General features: G+C 62.3%; 1 protein-coding gene and 1 long non-coding RNA gene across 3 annotated transcripts in view; one reads left to right on the top strand and one right to left on the bottom strand.

Annotated features, from left to right (window-relative positions):
- The window catches only part of FBLN1 (fibulin 1), a 53453-nt gene that overhangs the window by 17443 nt on the left and 11513 nt on the right, over window positions 1-24497 (top strand). The window contains exons 5-15 of one of the 2 annotated variants that reach the window (XM_045575084.1): window positions 268-327; window positions 1416-1517; window positions 2025-2162; window positions 3268-3405; window positions 7338-7481; window positions 8560-8688; window positions 9150-9275; window positions 9390-9509; window positions 10118-10249; window positions 11829-11952; window positions 18195-18638. In XM_045575084.1, the coding sequence (XP_045431040.1) occupies window positions 268-327; window positions 1416-1517; window positions 2025-2162; window positions 3268-3405; window positions 7338-7481; window positions 8560-8688; window positions 9150-9275; window positions 9390-9509; window positions 10118-10249; window positions 11829-11952; window positions 18195-18549 (1568 nt within the window). In that variant the 3' untranslated portion in view covers window positions 18550-18638. Of the gene's footprint in view, window positions 1-267; window positions 328-1415; window positions 1518-2024; window positions 2163-3267; window positions 3406-7337; window positions 7482-8559; window positions 8689-9149; window positions 9276-9389; window positions 9510-10117; window positions 10250-11828; window positions 11953-18194; window positions 18639-24497 lie in introns of those variants that run through there. The other variant, XM_045575083.1, reaches the window with a different exon arrangement.
- On the bottom strand, window positions 13842-17536 carry LOC123651595. The gene is made up of 3 exons (XR_006740415.1): window positions 17452-17536; window positions 17203-17420; window positions 13842-17052 (listed from the first exon to the last, which is right to left on the bottom strand). It is a non-coding gene; the product is annotated as an uncharacterized LOC123651595 (long non-coding RNA).

Genomic DNA, 24497 nt, shown 5'->3' with positions numbered 1-24497 from the left:
CGGAATCGAACCTGAGACCTTCCAGTCCACAGTCCAACGCTCTATCCACTGAGCCAAACCAGCCAAGGCTGCCATTCTCTTTTTAAAGGAAAAAGTGAATACTGAGCTGTTATGGGTGGTACCGAGGGGCGTTACTGCCTGATGTCTCCAGAAGACAAACTTCTCAGTGTCTGAGAGAAGGCGGGCCGCTGGGGTGGGTTAACGGGGCGCTGGGGCGGGTTAACGGGGTGCTGGGTGGTCACGTGTCTGTGCCTGTCCTGCCCGCAGCTAAGCTCACGGAGGCGGAAGAGGAGCAGGAGGACCCGTACCTGAATGACCGCTGCCGAGGTGAGCCGTCCCCCAGGCCGCATGGCCGGCCGGCGAGCAGAGCCAGCACAGTCTCCTGAGGAGCTGACCCCGGGCAGGGGCGGGGGGAGGAGGAGGAGGAGGGGTGCTGGGGTTAGAACCCTCCGCCCACGGCGCCCGCCTGCACCTGAGCCACCTCCCAGGTCTCAGCAGGCGCAGCAGGCACACAGCTGCCCTGAGGCTGGGAGCCCTCCGGGGAGCGGGGTCCCTGGGCCCCGCGGAGCCATCGCTAGCACCCACTTGCCTCCCGGGAGACACTTGCAGACTCAGAGCTGCCGGCCGGCCGTGCAGGCTGTTTTCCCGCTGCACGTGCTGTATCCTCTCTCCTGGACCGTTAGGCAGGTCGCCTCCCGGCTCACACAGCGGCAGCCCCGAGGCCGGGGCGCTGATGAGGGAGCCAGCGCACCGCCAAGGGGTGCAGTCTCTGTACAGGGGTGGGGGGTGGGGACCGGGCCCCAGGCAGCCTGAGATCTGCTGGGGGCATCGGAGGGTCTGGAGGGGGAGCTGCTCTGGGTGAGGGTAGGTTAGAGGGGAAGGAGCATCGCCAGGGGGCTGGGGCGTCGGCGTGGAGACGGGTGGGGGAGGCTGGCGCAGTGGTGGCCCCAGGTGCCGGGCAGTCAGACGTACGGGACCATCTGTCCCTGGTCCAGGGTCGTCCTCAGGAGACTTGCTCTGGGGCCTCCTGCTGGCGGAGGCGGTCCGGGCTCAGGGCTGGGGTCTGACAGCGGGACTGAGCTCAGGGGGGTGGGACCGGGGCCTGGCTGGCCTCGGAGATGTGGGGGCCTCTCCAGGGTCCGCCCCCTGTGTGGCCTGGGCCCTGGATATCCTTGCCCGGGGTGGGGGGCCAGTGCCCCCTCTTGTCTGCCCTGCCCCTCCCAGCTCTGCTGCAGCCACAGAGCCTGCCCTGGAGGCACCTGGGCTGGGACCTGGAGCAGCGGCCTGGGGGTGCCCAGAGCCAGACCCCGGGGTGCCCCGTGGGGAGGCGGTGGCTGCAGTCTGCCTGTCTGCCAGGCGCCGAGGGCAGAGCTGGGAGGCGGGTCTGGCTCGGCCGCTCAGTCTGTCCGTTGCAGGCGGCGGGCCGTGCAAGCAGCAGTGCCGGGACACGGGCGAGGAGGTGGTCTGCTCCTGCTTCGTGGGCTACCAGCTGCTGGCCGACGGCGTCTCCTGTGAAGGTAACCCTGCCCGGGGCCTCTGCTCCTCCCACACCCGGCAGGTCCCACTCTGCAGCTCAGGCCGGGCCCGGGGAGCAGCCCGACCGGCTTCCCCGCATTTTACCACGTGCCAGGCGAACATCAACCCCTGCTGGGAACGGGGTTGGTGTGGGGTCTGATCAGGCTCTGAATCTGGGTTCTGTCAGCCCCCCTCAGCCCCCTGCAGCCCCCTCAGCCGCCATTACCCCCCTCAGCCTCCCACAGCCCCCTAGCCCCCCTCCGCCCCCCAGCCTCCCTTAGCTCCCCCCTCAGGAGCCGGCCCCGTCTGCGGTCTGAAGGCGCACAGGCCACCTCCTGGCCTGGTCTTTGCTCAGAACTCGCCAGGGAGGACACGGCTTTGTTCCGTGGGGTGGGGGTTCCCGCTCCGAGTGCAGGCGTGGGGACTGGGTGGAGGCGGGGACCCCCACACGCACTCTGCCTCCTGGCACTTCCTCCCTGCCCGCCGCTGACCGGCGCCGTCTCCCCTAGACGTGAACGAGTGCATCACAGGCACCCACAGCTGCCGGCTCGGCGAGTCCTGCGTCAACACCGTGGGCTCCTTCCGCTGCCAGCGCGACAGCAGCTGCGGGACGGGCTACGAGCTCACGGAGGACAATGACTGCAAAGGTGCGGCTCGGCCCGTGGCGCCCCCTGTCCCGGGGCGGGGGGAGGGGGGGGGCGGGGGAGGGGGGACGCGGCCCTGGGCGCCCGGGGCCGGGCTGGGGTGCTGGGCCCCGGGTCACCTCCTGGCCCTGGCGCTCATGCGTCAACGACAGCGCCCGGGTTCTGAACCCGCTCAGCGCGCTCCCCTCAGATCAAGGCCAGGGGTGCGTTCCAGGCGCTCACATGTGCTGGTTCCCAAGCCCGAGCCTGCCTCTCCCCGCAGCTGGCTCCCATCTGAGCTCGGGCTGCCTTGAAGTTCAAAGCACCTCCCCGGGAATAAAAAACATGACATTCCTGGCCGCCAGCCTCCCCCCGCGGAGCGCAGGCTTTGATGGGGACCTGCCGGAGCATAGTTTAGTGCTGAGGGCTTCCAGCCCTCCAGACGGCAAACCGCGTGTGTCAAAACGGCGGCTGAATTATGAGGGCGGCTCAAAAGCGGGGCGCGCCCTCCCGGATGGAGGCGGAGGCCGCGGCCCCCTGGAGGCCGCCCGCCCACGCCACCCCCCTCCCCCCCGCAGGCGCGCTGGGTGGCTCGGAGCCTGAGAACCCAGGGGCTTGGCCGGCTGGAGCACACACTTCTGAGCGTTTGACAGCCTTGAACTTCAGGGGAGGGCAGCCAGCGCTCAGATCCCGAGCCTCCCCATCGCTCATGTTTGTCATATTATGACAAGCCCGGGATGGATGGGCGCGGAGAGACGGTGTTTATTGCCACGGGGATCATCGCGTTATGATCTAAGCAGAACATGTGTGCAGCCTGAAACGAAACCAACGGCCACATGTGGCCAGGAGGGCGGCCGGGCTATTTATTCTGTAACAGAACGTTTGTCTCCCAAGGGCCCCAGGGAGGCAGCGTTTCTTTAAGCCCTGAGCCGAGCCAGCACCGCCTGGCTGACCCCGGCCCTTGTAGCATGTGACCGACCGCCCTATCGGAATGTCCCGGGGTAGAGCCTGAGTAATGAGCGTTTTTGTGTGTGTGTTTTTTTTAAACTTGCTTGTGATTTTAAAGTGTTTTGTGAGATGCTTCTGGCAGGACTCTTGCTAACCATTTCCTTTTTTTATGACGCACCAGATATTGACGAGTGTGAGAGTGGTATTCATAACTGCCTCCCCGATTTTATCTGTCAGAATACTCTGGGATCCTTCCGCTGCCGACCCAAGCTACAGTGCAAGAGCGGCTTTATACAAGATGCTCTAGGCAACTGTATTGGTAAGACTGCCGCCAGGCTGCCGGGGCCGCAGGCGGGCGAGCCACCGGTGCTGGGCCCCCCGAGAATGTGGGGGCTCCGGTGGATAGCACAGAGGTCGGCCGGCTTTGTCTGGAAAGGGCCACGTGGCAAACGTGTCCGGCACTGCAGGCCAGACTGTCTCTGCTGCAACTGTGGGAAAGCAGCAACGCATATGCCAACCAAGGGGCAGGGCTGTGTCCCAATAAAACTTTATTGTCAAAAGCCATTGTCCGTCTGGGCTTGGCCCCAGGGCCAAAGCACTTGAGTTTTAGAGTCAGGTTTGAACTAAGGCAGTGGTCAGCAAACTCATCGGTCCAAAAAGCCAAATATCGATAGCACAACGATTGAAATTTCTTGGGAAAGCCACATTTTTTAAACTTAAAACTTTTTCCAATGCCACGTCGCCAAAATAGACTTGCCCAGGCCGGGGCATTTTGTGGAAGAGCCACGCTCAAGGAGCCAAAGAGCCGTGTGTGGCTCGAGAGCCGCAGTTTGCCGACCACGGCGCCAAGGGACCTGAGTCGCTTCACTTTCTCCCTTCGACCCTCCATTCCTCCTGGGTCACATGGGGGTGATGGTGTCTGGCTGTGGCGTGGGGCCAGGCCTCAGCAAGGTGGCTGAGCTCTGCAGCAGACGCTCTGGGCAGTGTGGCCAGAGGGGCAGCCCATGGGCTCCCAAGGTGCATTGTGGGTACAGGAAAGGTGGCTGAAGGTCTGGTCTCTTAAAAAAAAATGTTTAAAAAATCGTCTGCGTTCATCGTCAGATTCAGAGACGCGGGGTGGAAGGCGGGGGCTGGGGCACAGTCGCAGCCGGGGACGGTGGTGGTGGCCTCACAGCAGTTGTTACGTGTTCAGTGCCACCGCCCTGTGCACTCAGACGTGGTGAAGTGGTGCCTGTTGTTACGCGTGTTTCACCAGGAGAGAAGCCCGTGCTGCTATCGGGCGAGACGCGGGGGGCATGCAAGGCGATCCGTGCGAGCTTAGAGCGAGGAGGAGGAGATGGAGAAGCTGCGGGGGGCGGAGGGGGGGGAGGAGGGAGGAGGGAGCGGGGGAAGAGGCTGCTGAGCCACCTGCCCAGGTGGACACCCGCTCGGTCACTGTCGGCACCTGAGCCCAGCTCGGCTGCCTGCCCTTGGCTTCTGCGGGTCGGACCCTGCTCCCCTATCCGAGCGCAGACGCCGCTGGTCACAGCCCACCCCCGGCTGCCCCTTCCCCTGAGCGAAGGCTGCACGTCTGGCTCACTCCATCCCCCTCCCTGATGAAGCTGAGCCGGTCGGTGTGGGAGTGGTGGTTTGCATGGAAAGCCGTTTTATTTCACTGCCTTCCCCTCCGGATGTGTCAGGAAATGGAGCGGCAGCCCCTTAGGACAGGGCCTCCCGGAATCCGGCCCGGTCGTTCCGAAAGCTCCCTCCCTCCTGTGGGCCCCCGGCCAGTCCAGCTGTGGCGGCTGAGGGGGTGGGAGAGGCCCCTCTCCGGGGCGGCTCCAGGGTGGAAACCCTGACTCCGGCAAGGCCAGCCGAGTCCCACAGGGCAGGGTCTGTCCGGGGCTCCGCGTACCTGCTTTCCCTCCAGGGAGCAGCGCGGTCCAGGGGCCGGGGGGCGGTGGGGGGACAGTCACGGGGGCGCCCGGGCGAGGGGGCGCAGAGCCTCGCAGGGCCCAGGGCCCAGGACGGGGCCCAGGCCCCAGGTTAGCATCCGTTTTAAAACGGTGTTTTATGGTGACAGCCGTGTGCACGCTCACAGACCAAAGAGCAAGCCCGCCCGCAGGAGGGCGGCTGCTCTGTGTGTGTGGGACGGGCCAGCGTCCGCACGTGCTCCCCGTGGGCAGGCTGGGCGTCCTGTGTCCGGCCTCCGTCTCTCACAGGGGACGGAAGCGCCAGCAAAGCGCAGAGGTTTGGAGGCCCTGAGCCTCCTGCTCGCACACCCCCGCCCACGGCGCTCCCTCCCCTGCCCCGTCAGTGCGGCCACGGTGGGAGCATTGGCCTCTTGTACCCACAATGCATCCTGGGAGCCCATGGGCCGCCCCTCCGGCCGCACAGCCCAGAGCGTCCGCTGCGGAGCTGGGCCCGCGGGCCAGGGCACAGGGCGGGCGGACAGCCCTGGGGAGCAGGGGCCGCTTTCCCTAGAGCAGAGCCTAGAATGTTCTAGGACCGTGAGGCTGGGTCTCTGTGGGGTCGGTCTCCTTTCCTTCCCGGCCCTCCACACGCTCGCCATCTGTCTCTGCTCCGTGAGGCGGGGGAAGGGCCGGGGAAGGGGCCGGGCAGGCGGGTCTCTGATGGTCCTGGATCCGGGGGGCGGGGTGGGGAGAGAACAGAGAAAGGCTCCAAGGTCTTAGGGTTGAACAGAGTGAACAGGCCCTTTCCCTCTGAGCCTGGGCCTGGGGGGAGGGAGGGGAGCGGCAGAGCATGCCGAAGCGGCTCAGATGTTTTCCACGTGTCGGGTCTTTGTTCGCTCACTCTCCCGCTCACTCACTCACTCGGGGGCCGCCGGGTCCTCTGTCCTGGAGCTCACAGGCTGGGACCCCCTCTCTGGGGCACGCGACGCCTCTAGGGGCACCCGGGTTCCATGGCACAGGGTTTGGGAACGGGAGGTGTTGCTGGAGAGCACAGGCTCAGCAGGGAGGGAGCGCTGTCATTGCTCAGCGTGCTCTCCTCCTTCCACGGGCGAGGCCACGCTGCTCCGGGAAGGCCTGGGTGGTGGGCACCAGCCTCCGGGCAGCGGAAGCTGGGCTGTGTCCAGTGCGGGCTGAGACCCCGCCCCAGACTGCCGGCTCCAGCCTCCACGGGGAGCTTCCTGTTTATGCGGCGCTGATAAGGGAGGGCCAGCCCTGCCGTGTGCAGGCTGTGTGGCCGCGGGCAGGGGCGGGCGGGCTCCGTGCAGGCTGCCCGAGGAGGCTGCCAGTGGGCAACAGCCAGCTGTCTGTCTGTGGAGGGGGCGTGGCTGGGCTGATCCCTCTCTTTGCCTTCGGCCTGGGCGCCCTGGCCTGTGAGTGTCTGCCTGACACTGACAAATGGAGGGCCTCTGAGAAGACCCCAGGGGGATGCCCGGCAGTGGGTCTGGCACTGATCGGAGCTGAGGAGTGAGCGCAGGGGTATGTGTGTGTGTGGCCTCCTTGTTTGTTTGCTGCTGCATCTCTGCTGGTGGCTTCAGCCCAGGCCAACAGCCCAGGTCCCTGTGGAGGTGTGTGTTCAGCCAGGAGGGAGTCCACACACACACACACACACAGGCGCGCGCGCTCTCCTACACACTTATACACTCACACACACTGTCACACACTCACACACTCACACTCACAATCTCACACACACTTTGATACTCTCACACTGTCTCACACACTCACACACAAATACACTCACGCTCACACTCACACAAACTCTCTCACACACACACATTCATACACACACACACACACACAGGTGGGGGCGGGCAGGAGGTGTCTCCTTCGAGGTGGCACCGAGCTGGGCAGCCAGGGAGGTGGCTTCCTGGGCGGGGCCTGTGAGCATAGAGGCGCAGAGGAGGGATCGTGGGAGGCGGTCCAGGCCGGTCGCCGGCCGGAGCACAGCCTCCCCAGGGCCAGGGTGCTGGTGCCGAGGGGCTGGCCACCGTCTCCCTTAGCCGCGCCCGCTCGGGGGGTGCGGTACACCCGTGGAGTGGGACACGGGTGTCATCAGATGGGCAGGCTCACAGCAGGCCTCTAGGGGCCCTGGCTCAGAGGGGTGCTGAGGAAGAGGAGGTGCCGGGGGGTGTGGGGTGGAGTGTGCTGGGCGGTCCAGGCCGGCGGAGGCCGCCGGTGTGCAGGCGGCGTGGCACCTGGCTGTGGACTGCAGAGGGGCGGGCGGGGGGCTCCTTCGGCAGCCGGCGGTGGTTCGGGGAGCGCTGTCTCACGCGGCTTCTCTGTCTGTCTCTGCCCGCAGACATCAACGAGTGTTTGAGTCTCAGCTCCACGTGCCCCCTGGGGCACACATGCATCAACACGGAGGGCTCCTACGCCTGCCAGAAGAACGTGCCCAACTGCGGCCGCGGCTACCACCTCAACGAGGAGGGCACCCGCTGTGTGGGTGGGTGCCAAACGGGCGGGCTGCTGCTCCCGCTCAGCCTCCTCCTCCGGGAGGGAGTGGTCCCCGAGGCGGCCACTGCCTGCCCTCCGGCGCTCGCCGACCTCAGGCTCAGGCCTGGGGCGTGGCCTGGCCCGCCGCCCGCGCTCCAGCTCCGTCCCTCCCACGCCCCTGCCCCTCGCGGCCCGCCCCCAGGGGGACAGAGGACACGGTGCTGCTCAGCTCCATCCTCCTGGCAGCCCTGACCTCACGCACAGGCCCGTCCGGACTGTGGGTCCTGCTGCTCCCAAACAGGCTCCCTCCGCCCACCGCCCCCACCTCCCGGAGCCAGGCCCGGCCCTGCTGCCAGCGGGGCCTTCCTCCCCGTCACCCCGGGACTCCCTCAGCGTCTCCCGTCATTGCGACCCGCGTCCCTGCGGGCGGGAGCTGTCCCCCCGGCCTGGGCCCCACAGTAGGTGCGCGGGAGTCGGGTTGAAGCAGAAACAGTGCTGCTTTGTAATGTACCTTTCCGTGTCGTGTCTCCGCCCTCTGACCATCTGGGAGAGCACGCACACACACACACACACACACACACTCTCAAACACGCGCACACACACACACACACACTTTCAAACACGCGCACACACACACACACACACTCACACACACACACACACACACACACACACACACACTGTCACACACACACACACACACTCACACACACCACATCACACACACACACACACCACACCACACACACACCACACACACACACTCACACACACACACTCACACACTCACTCACACTCACACACACACACACACACTCACACACACACTCTCACACACTCACACACACACTCACACACACTCACACACACACACTCACACACACACTCACACACACACACTCACACACACTCACACACACACTCACACTCACACACACACTCACACTCACACACACACTCACACTCACACACACACACTCACACACACACACTCACACACACACACACACACTCACACACACACACACACACATACACACACACACACACACGTGCTCTAAAAATGTTCGCCGTGTCTCTCTCTGCAGACGTGGACGAGTGCTCGCCGCCCTCGGAGCCCTGTGGGCCGGGCCACCTGTGTGTGAACTCGCCCGGAAGCTTCCGCTGCGAGTGCAAGGCCGGCTTCTACTTCGACGGCATCAGCAGGACGTGTGTGGGTGCGTGGGGCCCTGGCCAGGTGGCACCCGCAGAACCAGCCCCCCTTCCCAGCGTCAGCTCCTCAGAGCAGCCCCCGCCCGCCCCCTCCTGAGCCGGTCCTCCACACACTGTCCCCTCAGACCCCCTGGTGTCTGCGAGGCTCCGCCCCGGGATAAAGGCCCCAAACATTAGTCATTTCCTGGAGATCCACTCTCCGAACGCAGGGCCGCAGGCCCACAGTGGGGCGCCTGGCAGCCAGGGCAGGGAGAACGGACAGCATGGCCATGGCCTCCAGGAGACACCCCAGGGGCCTTGGTCAGAGTCCTGGGCCCGCCCTCGGGGCTCCGGGGTAGAGAACTCGGGGGGCACCCCCCAGAGGAGCGAGGGAGGGCCCAGTGGGGGGCAGGCCCCCGTGTGCTGGCCTGGCCCCCCTGAGAGGGGAGCTGAGGGGCGCCGTGCCTGAGCCGCCGCTGCCCTGCAGACATCAACGAGTGTCGGCGCTACTCGGGGCGCCTGTGCAGCCACAAGTGCGAGAACACGCTGGGCTCCTTCCACTGCAGCTGCTCCGCGGGCTTCCGGCTGGCGCCCGACGGCCGCTCCTGCGAAGGTGAGGCCGGGGCCCGGGGCGGCTGACGGTCCGTCTGAGACGGCTGTGCGCTGGGGCAGCGCCTGTGTGCAGCCCAGGGGCGGGCGTGCTCTGAGCTGCCCGGGCCTCTTCCAGACGTGAACGAGTGCAGCAGCAGCCCCTGCAGCCAGGAGTGCGCCAACGTGTACGGCTCCTTCCAGTGCTACTGCCGCCGCGGCTTCCAGCTCAGCGACGCCGACGGGGCCACCTGCGAGGGTGAGGCTGCGGAGCGCGTCCGGGCGGCCCCTCTGCCCGCCCTGAGGGGGGGAGTGGGGAGAAGCTGAGCCACTCGCCACGGTTGTCCTTAGTAAACACGTGACGGTGGTGATCACCCTGTGTGCCGGGACCTCTCGGGGCCCCCACAGCCCTGACGGTTGAGGCCCCCTCACCGGCTTGGGCCCTCCCCCTCAGCATGGGGTGCATCCCACACTCCCCAGCAGTCCGAGGATGAACCCGTGACGTGTCAGAAGCGCTTCCTGTAGCGCCTGGCACGGCGAGGGCGTGAGCCGTCCCGGGAGGGTCGCCATCGGCACCTCCACAGTGACGGGCACCAGGGCCCTGCCCGCTGCAGGCTCCTGACCGGTGCCCGGGCTCCTGCCCCGGGTCCTTCTGACGCCCTGCCTGTCCGTCCGCCCGGCCCCCGTCCCGCCTCCGTCCCCATTGGAGCTCGCTGTGTGGCCCCAGGCTAGTTCCTTCCTCTCTGGGCCTGTCTCCCCTCCCGAGGCGATGCTGTCCGAGCCACCCCAGCCCGGCACTAGGTGGGCTCCTGTGTCCCGCTGGCCGGCCCCGGGCCCAGGGCGCTGAGCGGGGCTTTGCCTTTGCAGACATCGACGAGTGCGCTCTGCCCACGGGCGGCCACATCTGCTCCTACCGCTGCATCAACTTCCCCGGCAGCTTCCAGTGCAGCTGCCCGCCCACGGGGTACCGGCTAGCCCCCAACGGGCGCAACTGCCAGGGTGAGCGAGCTGGGCTCCGCGGGCGTGGGCACGCTTGGGGCCGGGTGTCGGGCTGACGGGCCACCCCTCCAGCGGGGTGCATTCAGGAAGGGGAGGGGAGGCTTCTACAGGTGCCCTGGTCCCCCACACCTGCCCCACCCCCAGCACCGTGTCCACAGAGGGTGCTGAGCACTCCGCCCTGCCCTCGGCGCCCCAGGCGGGCCAGGGGCTGGCGGCCTGTAGGCGGAGGCCCGCCGGGAGGAGGGGGGAGTCCTCGCCAGGACTCTGTCCCTCAGCAGTGCCGTTGGTGGCGCCCACGCTCACTCGTTCGGCAAACCCTCGCCGAGGGCCAGACCTTGCTAGGCGTTCAGGGCAAACGGTGCGCAGAGGGTGGAGCTGAGTGCGCGCCCTGCCCCGGCCGGGGAGGGTGTGGTCTGGCTGTGTGGCAGCTCCAGGACGTTGGGCTGTGAGGGTCCATTGGGCTGGGGGGTGGCTCTGGCCTGGACTAATCGCGGGGACCCTGGGCTCCCACATGTGATGCGCTCCCAGGGTCAGCCTGCGGACTGTGCCCGTCCTTTCGGTAAGGGGTGCAGAGTAGCGGCCTGCAGGGGTCACCACCTCACCCCTGAGATCGGCCCCGAGGCTGAATCTAGAGGTCAGACCTGTCCCGCCCCTCCTCCTGAGCCCCCATGGGCTGGCGCCCCAGAGGCTCCGGTTCTGCAGATGCCATGTCTGCTGGTGAAGAAGGTGACTCTGACCCAGGCAGCAGCTGGGCCGGGCTGTCCGCCCGTTTCTGAGGCCCCATCGCAGCCCGGGCCCTGCCAGCTGCAGCGAGCACACTCCTGAGCCTCCCCCACTTTCTCCGCTGAGCCAGGCATTCGGCCCCGTGAGGGATGTCCCCGGGGCCCGCCATCTGGCTGCTCCAGAGAGTGGTGGGGAGGGGGAGGGCTCCCCATGACCTGCCCAGACATCGCGGACCCTGGGCACTGGGCACATCGCAGTAGAATCGCACCGGGCCTCGGTTTCCTCACCTGTCCCACGGGGCTCGCAGCCACTGCTGTGTCCTCGCGGGGGTTCTGAGTCAGGGGAGGTGAGGATGAGGAGCCTCGGGAGCTGCGGAGAGGCCGGGGGTCAGAGCATGGACCTGGCGCCAGCCTGTCCGCTCCAAAGCTCGACTCCACCACTGACAAGATGTTTGACCTTAGGCCAGCCCTCCGCCTTCCCCCTCAATGAGCGGAGCAGTCCTTGCCTCAGTGAACTGTGGGAGAATTAAGAGATCTCGTTGGAGCATTTCCAGGCCCTCAGTGTTAGCTATGATCACTGTTATGCTCATTCCGGGGTTGTGAATGATCAGTAAACGCTGTGAATTAAACGTGCTGTAAATAAAAGAGCCGGCACAGGGCGCTGCTCCGGAGAGCGGTCAGCAGGGGGCAGGGATGTCCCGAACCCCACCCCGACCCCTCTGGAGAGCGGTCAGCAGGGGGCAGGGATGTCCCGGACCCCACCCCGACCCCGGCCGGGGAGGCCCCAGCGCCCCTGTCGGAGGGTGGGGACTGCTCGGGCGGCCTTGCCTTCACTGTGCTGCCTGGGTCTCTCGCAGACATTGACGAGTGTGTGACCGGCATCCACAACTGCTCCATCAACGAGACCTGCTTCAACATCCAGGGCAGCTTCCGCTGCCTGGCCTTCGAGTGCCCGGAGAACTACCGCCGCTCCGCGGACACGTAAGTCCCTCGGCCATCGTTGTCTGTCTGCGCCGGCCTTCCTGGGGGCCGCCTCCCAGCCTGGGCAGGCGGTGGGTGAGCTGTGCCCCCCCATGGGCTCCTGGGAAACTCAGGACCCCAGGTTCTCCCGGACACGGGTCACGGAGACCGAGGTCTCCCGGGAGCTGAGGTCAGGGGCCTGCTCTCCAGCAGCCTGAGTGTGGAGCCAGGCAGGACCAGCCCCCTGGTTTCCCAGTGGGAAACTTGGCCTGGGGACGGCTCTCTGGGCCTCAGTTTCCTCATCTGTAAGACACAAACGTCAGAAGGCTCTGAGTCAGAGGAGGTGGCGTGCCGCCGGGTGGGCCCACGTGACAGGTGGGGGTGGCGTTATTAGGAGAATCTGTCCGAAAGGCGGACTGTGTCCGGCCCAGGGACTGTGGGAATCGCGTGGAAGATTCCGTGGCCGCATGTCACTGTCAGCTCGCGCGTCCCAGGCCCCCGGGCGCCGGCGGGATGTCAGGGATCCCCCTTCCTCGGGAGTGAGGCCGGGGACTCCCCGCACACCCTCCCCCTGGTTTCGTTGCGTCTCGGTCAGCACTGGTCCGTGGTTTGGGGAGAAGCTCCCGGTGGGAGACAGTCTCAGGATTGTGCAGACGTGAGCCATCCTCCCGCCGCTGGGCACGGCTCCAGCCGGCACCCAGGCAGGCTGGCTGTGCTCGGGGCCCCTTCACCTTGAGCCCGCCTCCCGCTGCAGGATCACTGCCTTCTTAGATGGTGCTCCAGGCCCTGCATCCGCTCGCTCGGCCCCGGGGCCCTGGCTCCTGGCGCTGGCCCTGCCGCCAGCGTGTTGAAATCCTGAGCAGGTTCCAGCCAGACCCAGACAGCCAGTCCCTGGCAGCCGCGTCCTCCCCAAGTCTGCTCTGTGCCCGGCGTGTTTTGTCTGCTTTCTTCCCGGGCTGGCGAGTGTGCGGCCTTCCCAAGAGGCTGTGGTTACGCGATGGCCAGCGGGCGGCGGGGGCCTCCCCCCCAGTCAGGAAGCCCGTGTCCTTAATGGAGGCTGGGCCGCCCTTGGTCATGTAAGTCCCCTCTTCCTCAGCTCGGTCTGCCTCTGCTGTTTGCCGCCGGCCCTAGCTCACAGCCAGGAAAGCGAGAGGCAGGAGGCTGCCCCATGCGGGTCTCCCGCCTCCTGGCCGCGGCTGGGCGGGTGGGCAAGGCGTGCCGACCTCCCCCCAGCTGCTGTGTGCTCCCCACGCCCTCGCCACCCTGGGTGCAAGAGGAACTTCCTTACTTGCTCGGCCTACTGTGTGCAGGCACCTGGACTGGGAGGTCCCCAGCCCCTGCCCACTAGCAGCACAGCAAAACCAGCGCTGGCCGGAGTTCAGGAATGCTGAGGCCACGGAGGGCCCATGGCTGGGGTGATGTCAGGGGGCACTTGGCTTAGGCAATGCTTAAATGAAGCAGGAAGAACTGAGTCAGGCAGAGGGGGAGGAGAGGAGGGCACGGTCACTGTGGGGTGTGGACACCACTAAACAGAGAAGGAAGGAGCTCCCAGCAATGAACTGAGCGCTGATGCCTGAAGGCCTGGTCTGCCCCCACCTCATGGAGTCATCGCTTGTTCCTGGGCTGGTGGGGGGGGGGGTCATTCTTCATGAATGAGGGCAGGATGTGGCCCACCCGCTGTAAAGGCCAAAGGGCAGCAGGCACTCCCGGTGGCTGCTGTATAAATGCCCATTCCTGCTCACTGGTGCCACCCAGTGGCTCAGGTGGAGAATGGAGCTGAGACCTGAGCTGAGGAGGCCAGGCAAGGCCCCTGGCTTCTCCCCTCCTTGGATGCTGATACGCTTTATCGTCAGGCAGGCCCCTTGACCTTGACCCAAAGCAGGTCCCCTCGTGTCCTCCGTGTCCTCAGTGGTACAGGGAGTGGGGATGCCCCCTCCTGGGCTCCTGTAGGATGACCTGTGACTGTGGGGCAGAGCCCACTCCATACAGCTCGCCCCAGTTCACCTCTTGCGGGGTGTGGGTGGGCACCCCAAGACCTATTTCACTGCCAGTCTGTGGCTCTCCTGTTCCTCGGGGCAGGCTCTCGGCTGCATCTGTCATTTCTGCTGGGCGAGGCCTTGGGGACTAGTGGGCACCGGCAGGGACGAGCCCGGGGGCCTGCCTGGGCAGTGCTGGTCTTAGAGCGAGGTCTGAACCTGTCCCCATCCTGTCACCCGCCGCGGTCTCCTTCGGACCCAGCGTCGAGCAGAGGCTCTGCGGCCTCCCGCAGCCTCGCTCCGGGGTCAGGCCGGGAGGTCGCTGGGTCCCTCGGCCCTCAGACGGGAGGGCGGGGCGTGGCTCCTGCAGGGCCACCTGGTCACCGGGCGCCACTGCTGCTCCCGGAATCTGTCTGGTGACAGTTCCCTCCCGTTTGGGCCCCTCTTGAGGAGTCACTGACCTGCCTGGGGTCCAAGCCCAGGGCTGCCCGGTCGGTAGGGGACTTCCTCGGGGGCCACAGGAGCCCCGATCCTTAGTGGGCTCATAATGACAAGTAACTGGCAAGCGACGTTTCCTGTTTCACAGCCCAAATTCTTCCTCCACACCAATCCTCTTAAAGAACTGGCGCCATGACCTTGAGAACTCGGTTCTGTCCCCACCTCATGGATTCTTCGCTTGCTCGCTGGGCTGGAAAGTGGGGGGGATCATCATTCTTCATAAATGAGGGCAGGAGTGGGCCCACCCGCTGTAAAGGCCGAAGGGGCAGCGTTCAGCGAGAGGGGCTTGTTCAGGCCTGGCGGGCAAGGTCGGAGCTTCCCTGGCTCCCGCTGGGCCTCCTGCGCAGTGTCCCTGTGGCCAGGGCAGTGGCTGGAGCGTGGCCCAGCAGGCTGGCCACAGACCACAGGGCCGGGTCTTGCGGACCGATCAGGCTGTTCAGATCCTGACCACACGGTCCCCCCTGCCGCGGAGGGGTGTCCCCGGGCCCCGGAGCCTGGGGTGGAACTGGAAACCCTCTCTCCGCAGCGGACCCGGCTCCTGAGACTTGTCTCTGGGCGTGGGAAAGGCAGGGGCAGCGGAAGCGTCAGCCTGAGGTGGCCAGAATGGCCCTGTGTCCCGGAGAAGGACTGGGTTGAGGACCGTTTTTCTCTGGCCTGTGGTGGCTTTCCAGATGACTTTTTCACAGCATGTGCAGTGTTGTGACTGAAAAACGGGCACATTTTCCTCGTGTGCGCGGTGAGGTGGAAACCACGGCGCGGGACCAGGCGCCGGCTCTCCTCTGCTCTGTGATCGGTGTGGACAGACCCCCCAGTCTGGACCCACGTGTCCTCCCCGCCTGCGGGAGGTTTGCCAGAAGCCGCCGCCGGTGTCCCGGGCGGTTCGGCACGCCCAGGTGCCACTCCACAGGACGGTGGTGTTGGATCCGATCAGGGAACCGGGCCGTGCTGACGGTGCGCATTTCTCAGCACACAGGAGGGGCCGGCCCTGGCCTGGGTCAGAGTCTCCGAATCAAAGCCCTGTCCTGGGAGACACAGGTGGGAAAGCCTGGTCACATGAAGGAGACTAGCGCCACCTGCTGGCCAGGCTCACTGGGCCCTTTCTAAAGCAGCTGCGCCTGCCCTTGTGTGCATGCGTGTCTGCGTGCACGTATGTGTGCACGTGTGGGGGGGGTGAGAGAAAGAGGGGGGGGGAATGTAAAGTCTTCGAACTGGGACAGGCTGGCCCCTAAGCCACTGACTGCGGTGGAGTCACGCCGTGCTGAGCTGTCTCCGCCAGCAGAGGGAGGAGAGGATGCGGCAGGAGGGAGCTGCTGGGATGCGCTGCATGAACCACCCTGCCCTCAGCTGCCCCCGCCGCCTGGAGCACTCCCCTCGGCCTGGCTGGGCTGCCCCTGAGGCCACCTCCTCTGCTGCTTCTCCTCTGCTCCGTCCCCTCCTGCAGCTGGCTCCTCAGGGCGCCGATCCTCACGTGCCCGCAGCACCTGGCCTGCCGCAGGGCGGGCCTTCCCTCGCCCCAGCTGGCCAGGCGAGAGGGCTGCTATCGATCCTGATGGGGAGGCCGGGCTGAGTGGGAAAGGAGACCCGCTCCCGCTCCATGCGAGTGCACAATCAGCCCACGTCACCTGGCACAAGGGTGGAACGTACAGGCAGGTGGGGCCATGATGGCAGACGAGGGCAGTAGATGCTCCACCGGAGAAGTTAAACAGTCCACACGGCGCGACTTGCCGGGCGGTCGGCCAAGGCCTCGGGGCTCCACCTCCACTCCGGTCCCTGAGGCAGCTGTCTCTCCGGTACCATGGGCCTGAGCAGGTGGCAGAAGAAACCCCTGTCCCCATCCTGTCACAGGAAGCTTTAACCTGCCCCATCCTGTCACAAGAAGCTTTACCTGTCCCCATCCTGTCACAGGAAGCCTTACCTGTCCCCATCCTGTCACAGGAAGCTTTAACCTGTCCCCATCCTGTCACAGGAAGCTTTAACCTGTCCCCATCCTGTCACAGGAAGCCTTACCTGTCCCCATCCTGTCACAGGAAGCTTTAACCTGTCCCATCCTGTTACAAGAAGCTTTACCTGTCCTCATCCTGTCACAGGAAGCTTTAACCTGTCCCCATCCTGTCACAGGAAGCTTTAACCTGTCCCCATCCTGTCACAGGAAGCTTTACCTGTCCCCATCCTGTCACAGGAAGTTTTAACCTGTCCCCATCCTGTCACAGGAAGCTTTAACCTGTCCCCATCCTGTCACAGGAAGCTTTACCTGTCCCCATCCTGTCACAGGAAGCTTTAACCTGTCCCCATCCTGTCACAGGAAGCTTTAACCTGCCCCCATCCTGTCACAGGAAGTTTTACCTGTCCCCATCCTGTCACAGGAAACTTTACCTGTCCCCATCCTGTCACAGGAAGCTTTACCTGTCCCCATCCTGTCACAGGAAGCTTTAACCTGTCCCCATCCTGTCACAAGAAATGAGAACCTGTCCCCATCCTGTCACAGGAAGCTTTAATCTGCCCCATCCTGTCACAGGAAGCTTTACCTGCCCCCATCCTGTCACAGGAAGCTTTACCTGTCCCCATCCTGTCACAGGAAGCTTTAACCTGTCCCCATCCTGTCACAGGAAACTTTATCTGTCCCCATCCTGTCACAAGAAGTGAGAACCTGTCCCCATCCTGTCATAGGAAGCTTTACCTGCCCCCGTCCTGTCCCAGGAAGCTTTACCTGCCCCCATCCTGTCACAGGAAGCTTTACCTGTCCCCATCCTGTCACAGGAAGCTTTAACCTGTCCCATCCTGTCACAAGAAGCTTTACCTGTCCCCATCCTGTCACAGGAAGTTTGAACCTGTCCCCATCCTGTCACAGAGAAGTTTTAACCTGCCCCCATCCTGTCACAGGAAGCTTTAACCTGCCCCCATCCTGTCACAGGAAGCTTTAACCTGTCCCCGTCCTGTCACAGGAAGTTTTAACCTGCCCCCATCCTGTCACAGGAAGCTTTAACCTGTCCCCATCCTGTCACAGGAAGCTTTAACCTGCCCCCATCCTGTCACAAGAAGTGAGAACCTGTCCCCATCCTGTCACAGGAAGCTTTACCTGTCCCCATCCTATCACAGGAACTCAGAACCTGTCTCTGTCCTGTCACAGGAAGCTTTAACCTGCCCCATCCTGTCACAGGAAGTGAGAACCTGTCCCCATCCTGTCACAGGAAGCTTTAACCTGCCCCCTCCTGTCACAGGAAGCTTTAACCTGTCCCCGTCCTGTCACAGGAAGTTTTAACCTGCCCCATCATGTCACAGGAAGCTTTAACCTGCCCCATCCTGTCACAGGAAGTGAGAACCTGTCCCCATCCTGTCATAGGAAGCTTTACCTGCCCCCGTCCTGTCACAGGAAGTGAGAACCTGTCCCCATCCTGTCGCAGGAAGCCTGGTGTCAAGGCCTCGAGGGGAAACAGGGCATAGACCTCCCGCCCAAGCCTGAGCCTGGCTTCCTCACCCTCACTTTGAGGAGGCGCTGGCTCTCCCAGCCTCAGTTTCCCCATTTGGACCATGGCACCGGCTGACAGTGAGGAGGGCAGGTGTGGCACTTGGCAGATGGCCGCGGCCAGGGCTGCTGGGGGGCAGAACATCCTCCCCGGGTCCTCTCTCAACCCCCCGGGAGCGCTGGTGCTCAGAGGGGCTCTGCCCGGGAGACGGGGCACCTCTCCCCTCCGCAGGTGAGTGAGGGCCTCCTCCCGCCCGCCCCCGCGCCCCGCTGCCCGCGCTGCCCGCTCCCGGGCCGGCCCTAACCGTCTGTCACTTGTCTTGCAGCCGCTGCGAGCGCTTGCCTTGCCATGAGAATCAGGAGTGCCACGCGCTGCCTCTGCGAATAACCTACTACCACCTCTCTTTCCCCACCAACATCCGAGTGCCCGCCGTGGTCTTCCGCATGGGCCCCTCCAGCTCCGTGCCCGGGGACAGCATGCAGCTGGCCATCACCGGCGGCAATGACGAGGGCTTCTTCACCACGCGCAAGGTGAACCCGCACAGCGGCGTGGTGGCCCTCACCAAGCCCGTCCCCGAGCCCCGGGACTTGCTCCTGACCGTCAAGATGGACCTGTACCGCCACGGCACCGTCAGCTCCTTTGTGGCCAAGCTTTTCATCTTTGTGTCCGCAGAGCTCTGAGCACGCGCTTTTGGGGGGCCCCCTTCTATCGCTTCCCCCCCTCACCCCCCTCGCCGGTTCAATAAAGTTCCGCAGGTCACCCCGCCGCATGCCTCCGAGCCTGGCTTTATTCCGTGTGGAGCGTGTCTGGGGTGCAATCATCAGGGTGAGCGGGTCCCTGCCCTGGCCTGGGGGTCCCGGGGCGACTGGGGCACCGCGTGGGGGGGCTGTCCATGGCGATCATTCCCCCGGGAGCCCAGCGAGGGCGGAGGAGGCGCCGATGCCCTTGCAAACGAATGCTCTTGCCCCTCTGAGCCCGGGCTGATGGAGAAGGCCCCTCAGAGCCGGAGTGCTGAGCTCCGTCCCCTCTCGTCTTACGAATGTGGAAACTGAGGCCCAGGCAAGGGGAGGGTCCTGGCCAAGGCGACATGGCCTATTCGTGGCCAGGCCAGGCTCAGGCTCTGCTTGGTGTCCCGGCTGGGCCGCCTGGAGCTGAGCAGGAACAGAAGTCGGGAAAGAGCGTGTCTGGTGGGGGCGGCCTGGCGGGCGTCCTGTTTGTCCGGAGCAGCAGCCCGGCCGGAGGGGGAAAAGCCTGGACTCGGCTGCACATCTGGACGCAGCTCTTGCCTCACCTCCCGCAGAGCACATGGCCTGCGTCCGGGGGATGGGGGGGCGGGCAGTGAGTGCGCTGCCCATGAGGACACCGGTTGCATCAGGTCCCGGCTGCCTTGTCTCCAGCCCTGCCAGGCGGCCTCATCCTCAGGAGGCACAGAGAGGGCGAGTGACTTGTCCAAGATCACACAGCCGGTGCTTGAGTCGGTTTGCTGACTCCGTAGCTCTGTGCCATTCTGTCACAATCCGCCACCGTGGGCTTTGATCCCCATGCCCCCCTCTCCCTTCCCCGTGATTCCCGCCGAACCGCTGGCACCACGCCCCATGGGTGCCTCAGGCCCTTTGCACATGCTCTGCTGCCTCAGGCCCTTTGCACATGCTCTGCACCTCGGTCTCAGTGTTGGTTAAACTTCAGCTTAAGCGTCCTTTTCTCGGAGAGGCCTTCCCTGACCCCTCGGCTCCTGCTTCCTTCAGGCTTCCTCGTGGTACTTCCTTCACCACGATGATCGAGGTCTGCAGTTGCCATTTCCCCGTTTCCCGTCTCTTCCCCGCTGTCCAGGAAGCTCACGACGGCGGGGCCACGTGGGTCTCTCTCAGCCCCTGTCCCTCGCTCCCAGCGAGACGCCCAGCACAGAGCGGGGCTTCGGTCCACGGGTGACCGTGGCGGTGAATGAGGCTGCGCCCGAGGCCATGTCTGGTTCAGGGCGGTCATCCACCTGCTGGTTTCCTCCCTCACTGGGAAGGGTGTGTGTTTGGATCTTGATACAGACAGGGCGTGAAGGTGCAGGGGGTTGGCCATATGCAAGGTCATTGGTGGGCAGCACTGCCATCCCTTCTGGCCTTCACTGCACTAAGCCGAGCTCCTGTGGGGAAAGGATCCCAACATACCATCATAGAAATCTCTAAGGAACTAACGCAAAACGAATACTAAGAAATGACAACTCAAGAAACTTGACGTAACATTTTTTTAAAAGTTGAAATTCCATATTACATGCCTGGATATACCTATTCAGAGCAACCAGCATCAGGACATACATAGTCCAGGTCTCTGAGGCTGCCCCCGAGTGGCAGCCACGAGCCTGCTGCCCAGAGAGCAGGCAGCCCGGCATGCAGGCCGTGGCTACTGAACCCGAGAGAGAGAGAGAGGGGTGCGTCATGCGGGCGGCCTACGTGACGCCTGTGTGAGAAGTTACCACGAGGGCTTGTGCTCTCGCTGTGTCTGACGAGGCGAGAGCCTGCTATGAAGGCGGCCATGACACTGCTCCAGAGCCGCCCGGAGACCTGGCTTCCTACCTCCTGCCATTTTTGCAACAGGCCAAAGAGCAGGCGTGGACTTTCCAAAAACACCAGTACCACCTGCTATTCTGACACCGACCAGGTGCTGGTGGGCCCATCGGACGGTTTACCTTGGGTTGTGAGTCCCATAGCCAGCAGCATTGCCGATACAGGGCTCATTGTCCGCCTAGGACCGTGGTCGGCAAACCGTGGCTCGCAAGCCACATGCGGCCCTTTGGCCTGTTGAGTGTGGCTCTTCCACAAAATGCCACGGCCTGGGCGTGTCTATTTCGATGAAGTGGCGTTAGAAGAAGTTTACGTTTAAAAATTTGGCTCTGAGGCCGAAACCGGTTTGGCTCAGTGGATAGAGCATAGGCCTGCGGACCGAAAGGTCCCGGGTTCTATTCCGGTCAAGGGCATGTACCTTGGTTGCGGGCACATCCTCAGTAGGGGGTGTGCAAGAGGCAGCTGATCGATGATTCTCTCTCATTGATGTTTATAACTCTCTATCCTCTCTCTTCCTCTCTGTACAAATTCAATAAAATATATTTTAAAAAACTTTGGCTCTCAGGGGAGGATAGGGAGATCTGGGGGAGATAAGAGATCAACCGAAGGACTTGTATACATGCATATAAGTACAACCAATGGACACAAAACTCTGGGGAGGGAGGGTATGTATGGGGGGGCAATGTTAAAATATGTACACAGATAATAATTTAATAAAAAAGAGAAAGAAAAAAATTTGGCTCTCAAAAGAAATTTCAATCGTTGTGCTGCTGATATTTGGCTCTGTTAACTCATGAGTTTGCCGACCACTGGCCTGGGAGATGCGCTGGCTCCAGCGGTTGAAGAATTGAGACAGGTTGGAGAAGTTTCTTCATCTGACTGGTTTTGATGTCTGCCTCACCTTCACTGTAATGGACATGCTATCAAGCTTTTTAAAAAGTATATATTTCGCTGGCACCGGTTTGGCTCAGTGGATAGAGCGTCGGCCTGAGGACTGAAGGGTCCCGGGTTCGATTCCGGTCAAGGGCATGTACCTTGGTTGCGGGCACATCCCCAGTAGGGGGTGTGCAAGAGGCAGCTGGTCGATGATTCTCTCTCATCGATGTTTCTAACTCTCTATCCCGCTCTCTTCCTCTCTGTGAAAAATCAATAAAATATATATTTTAAAAATATATATATTTCTTCATTGATTTCAGAGAGGAAGGGAGAGAGAGAGAGAAACACCAATGATGAGAGAATGATTGACCAGCTGCCGCCGTCCGCCCCCTACCGGGGATGAAGCCCACTCTCCAGCCTGTGCCCTCGGTCGGAATAGAACCTGGGACCCTTCCGTCCGCAGGCCGGCGCTCTATCCACTGAGCCACACCAGCTGGGCACGCCATCCATCTCTAGACCACAGCAATACTCGTGTCGTTAAATTTCTAACTTCCCTGAAGAAGGAGTCTCCCGGCACCGCTGATGGGCAACTGGATGGTTATCTTTCCTCACAGAGACGGGCTGCCGCAAAAATGGTTCCGCTCGCCACGGTCCCTGTGGAGTTAGTTCCTGCAGCCACCAGCTCTGCAAACAAATGGCCCTGGGGTCCCTGGAGCCACGGAGCGCCCCCTGGTGGACAGCACAGCCGGGCCGCAGAACGAAGCGGATCCTTTTTGTTGTGAACAATAAGGAAGACTTATTTCTTCACGTTTTTTTATTTCTTTGCCTTGAGCGTGGGGAAGGTGACATAGCCTAGTAAAAATAATCCAATCAGGACCACCACTAAAAATAACGTAGTTAATAGAATTACTGGACTTGAAAGAAAAGAGAAAACAAACTATGGGCATCTAGGCAAAAAGCAGCAACTAACTGCTAAGGGAAAAATTACATCATCATCAGGCTTTTTCACAGAAAGACGTTTGGCAGAAAAAAATATGAAGAATTAGAATGCTCAGGAAAACAGAAGGCTGGGACCTTATGTCCAATATAAACTGTTCTGTGTACAGAGAGTGCAAACTACTATCAATATGCAAGCCTTAAAAACAGTTACTCATAGGCCGAAACCAGTGTGGTTCAATGGATAGAGCATTGGCCTGCGGACCGAATGGTCCCAGGTTCGATTCCGGTCAAGGGCATGTACCTTGGTTGCGGGCACATCCCCAGTGGGGAGTATGCAGGAGGCAGCTGATCGACGTTTCTAACTCTCTAAAGTATTTTTTTTTTTTTTAAAAAAGAACTAGTTTAAAAAAAATAAAATTAAAATAAAAAAATAAAAAGGTACTCCATAGCACTACAGCAAGATGGTGTTACTGGGAAAAGCACAGTAGAATCACTGTGTGCTCAGACAATGCAGATGTAGCACATTTATTTAAAATTCTTGGGTAGCTGGAGAGAGCATAGTCCCCAAATATGCTTTTTAGGTGATCAGTGGAGGCGACTTTACTACTGTTATTCTGAGACTGCTGTGTGGAAGGAACTCAATAACTAATTTCAGGACTGTCAGGCCTGTGTTCTGAAGAGCCGGGATTCTGATATGGAAGAGCAGATTTCTTTGTAAAGGGTCGAGTTTAAGGAAAGTAACCCTGGGCCTTGTTTTTGAGTCAGAAGTGTCAGTATGAACTCCTGATGTACTTTATCTTTTACAATGTGCACTGCAGCCCTGGCCGGTGTTGCTCAGTGGGTTGTACATCTTCTTGTGCACCAAAAGTTGACCAGTTGGATTCCCGGTCAGGGCACAGGCCCGGGTTGTGGGCTCAAGCCCTAGCAGGGGGCGTGCAGGAGGCAGCTGATTGATGTTTCGCTTCCACATCCATATTTCTCTCTTTCCTTCTCCTTTCTTCTCTCTAAAAATCAATAAAATAAAAAAAATCTTTTTTAAAAAAATGTCCACTGCAGAGGCCTAGAAACTGACCTGCTCGGTGGCATTGAGTATCCGGATTCTGAGGTTGAAATACCATTTCCACCAAAAAAATAGAAACAGAATTAAAAGCCAAACTTAAGACTTCTTGGAGAAATTGCTGGGGCGACACGGGCACAAGCTGAGCCGGGCACCTTGTCACAGCAGAGCCTCACGTTCTCCCTCTGCCCGGAGCCCCTGAGCCCCAACAAAAGGCAATCACTGCGGTGGGTTGAGAGTCATCGGATAGCTCAAGTCCTTGATTTCACGCTGATGTCCACGTCGCCCATTGTAACACCTGGGTGGTGGCCGCTGGCCTCACCCTGAGGACTGGTCCCCGCGGGGGAGAATCAGGCACAGGACAGGTCTGGCTCCGCGGACCACACTCCCCAGAAGCCGGATCGCATCCGAGGGGAGCGTCTCATGGTGGGAGTTCCCCAGCCACTCCCGCAGGAGAAACACCTGGTCCAGCAGGTCAGCGCTTCCCAACCCCCGGTGCGTCCGTGGTCTCGGCCCTGAGCACGCACAGCGGCTGATGTCACGGACAGGAAGGCGGCAGGCGACACGTGCCCCGATGGGAGACACGCCACCCACCACCATCTGACAGAGGCCTGGGCCGGGGGCAGCGGCCAGCGGGCGGCTGTGCGGGGCCTGCGAGGCACGCCAGGCCCAGAGGCCGCGGTCGGCAAGGCCTGACGTTGGAGGCTCTGCGGCTCGGACACTGCTGGTCCTTAGCACCGTGGGCGGCAGGCTGCGGCTCGCGAGCCACGTGCGGCTCTTTGGCCCCTTGAGGGTGGCTCTTCCACAAAACACCACGGCCTGGGCGAGTCTATGTTGAAGAAGTGGCGTTCGAAGAAGCTTAAGTTTAAAAAATGTGGCTCTCAATTGTTGTGCTGTTGATATTTGGCTCTGCAGACTAAGGAGTTTGCCGACCGCTGTCTTAGCAGATAAGTCCTGGGAAACAGGGATGGAGAGGAAGCCTGGAGATTAAAAAGGACTTAAAAGACAGACACCTTTCGCCCTGGCTCGGTGTGTGGCTCCGTGGGCTGGGCATGGTCTTGTGCACCTGAAGGCTGCCATTGGATTCCCGGTCAGGGCACACGCCCGGTTGCAGGCTTGGTCCCCAGTAGGGGGCGTGCAGGAGGCCGCTGATCAGTGTTTTGCTCTCATTTGATGTTTCTCTCTCTCTCATCTCCTTTCTCTC

The sequence above is a fragment of the Pipistrellus kuhlii genome, unplaced genomic scaffold (genome assembly GCF_014108245.1).
Source record: "Pipistrellus kuhlii isolate mPipKuh1 unplaced genomic scaffold, mPipKuh1.p scaffold_m20_p_64, whole genome shotgun sequence".
Lineage (NCBI taxonomy): Eukaryota > Metazoa > Chordata > Mammalia > Chiroptera > Vespertilionidae > Pipistrellus > Pipistrellus kuhlii.
This window is presented reverse-complemented; position numbering and strand designations above follow the sequence as displayed.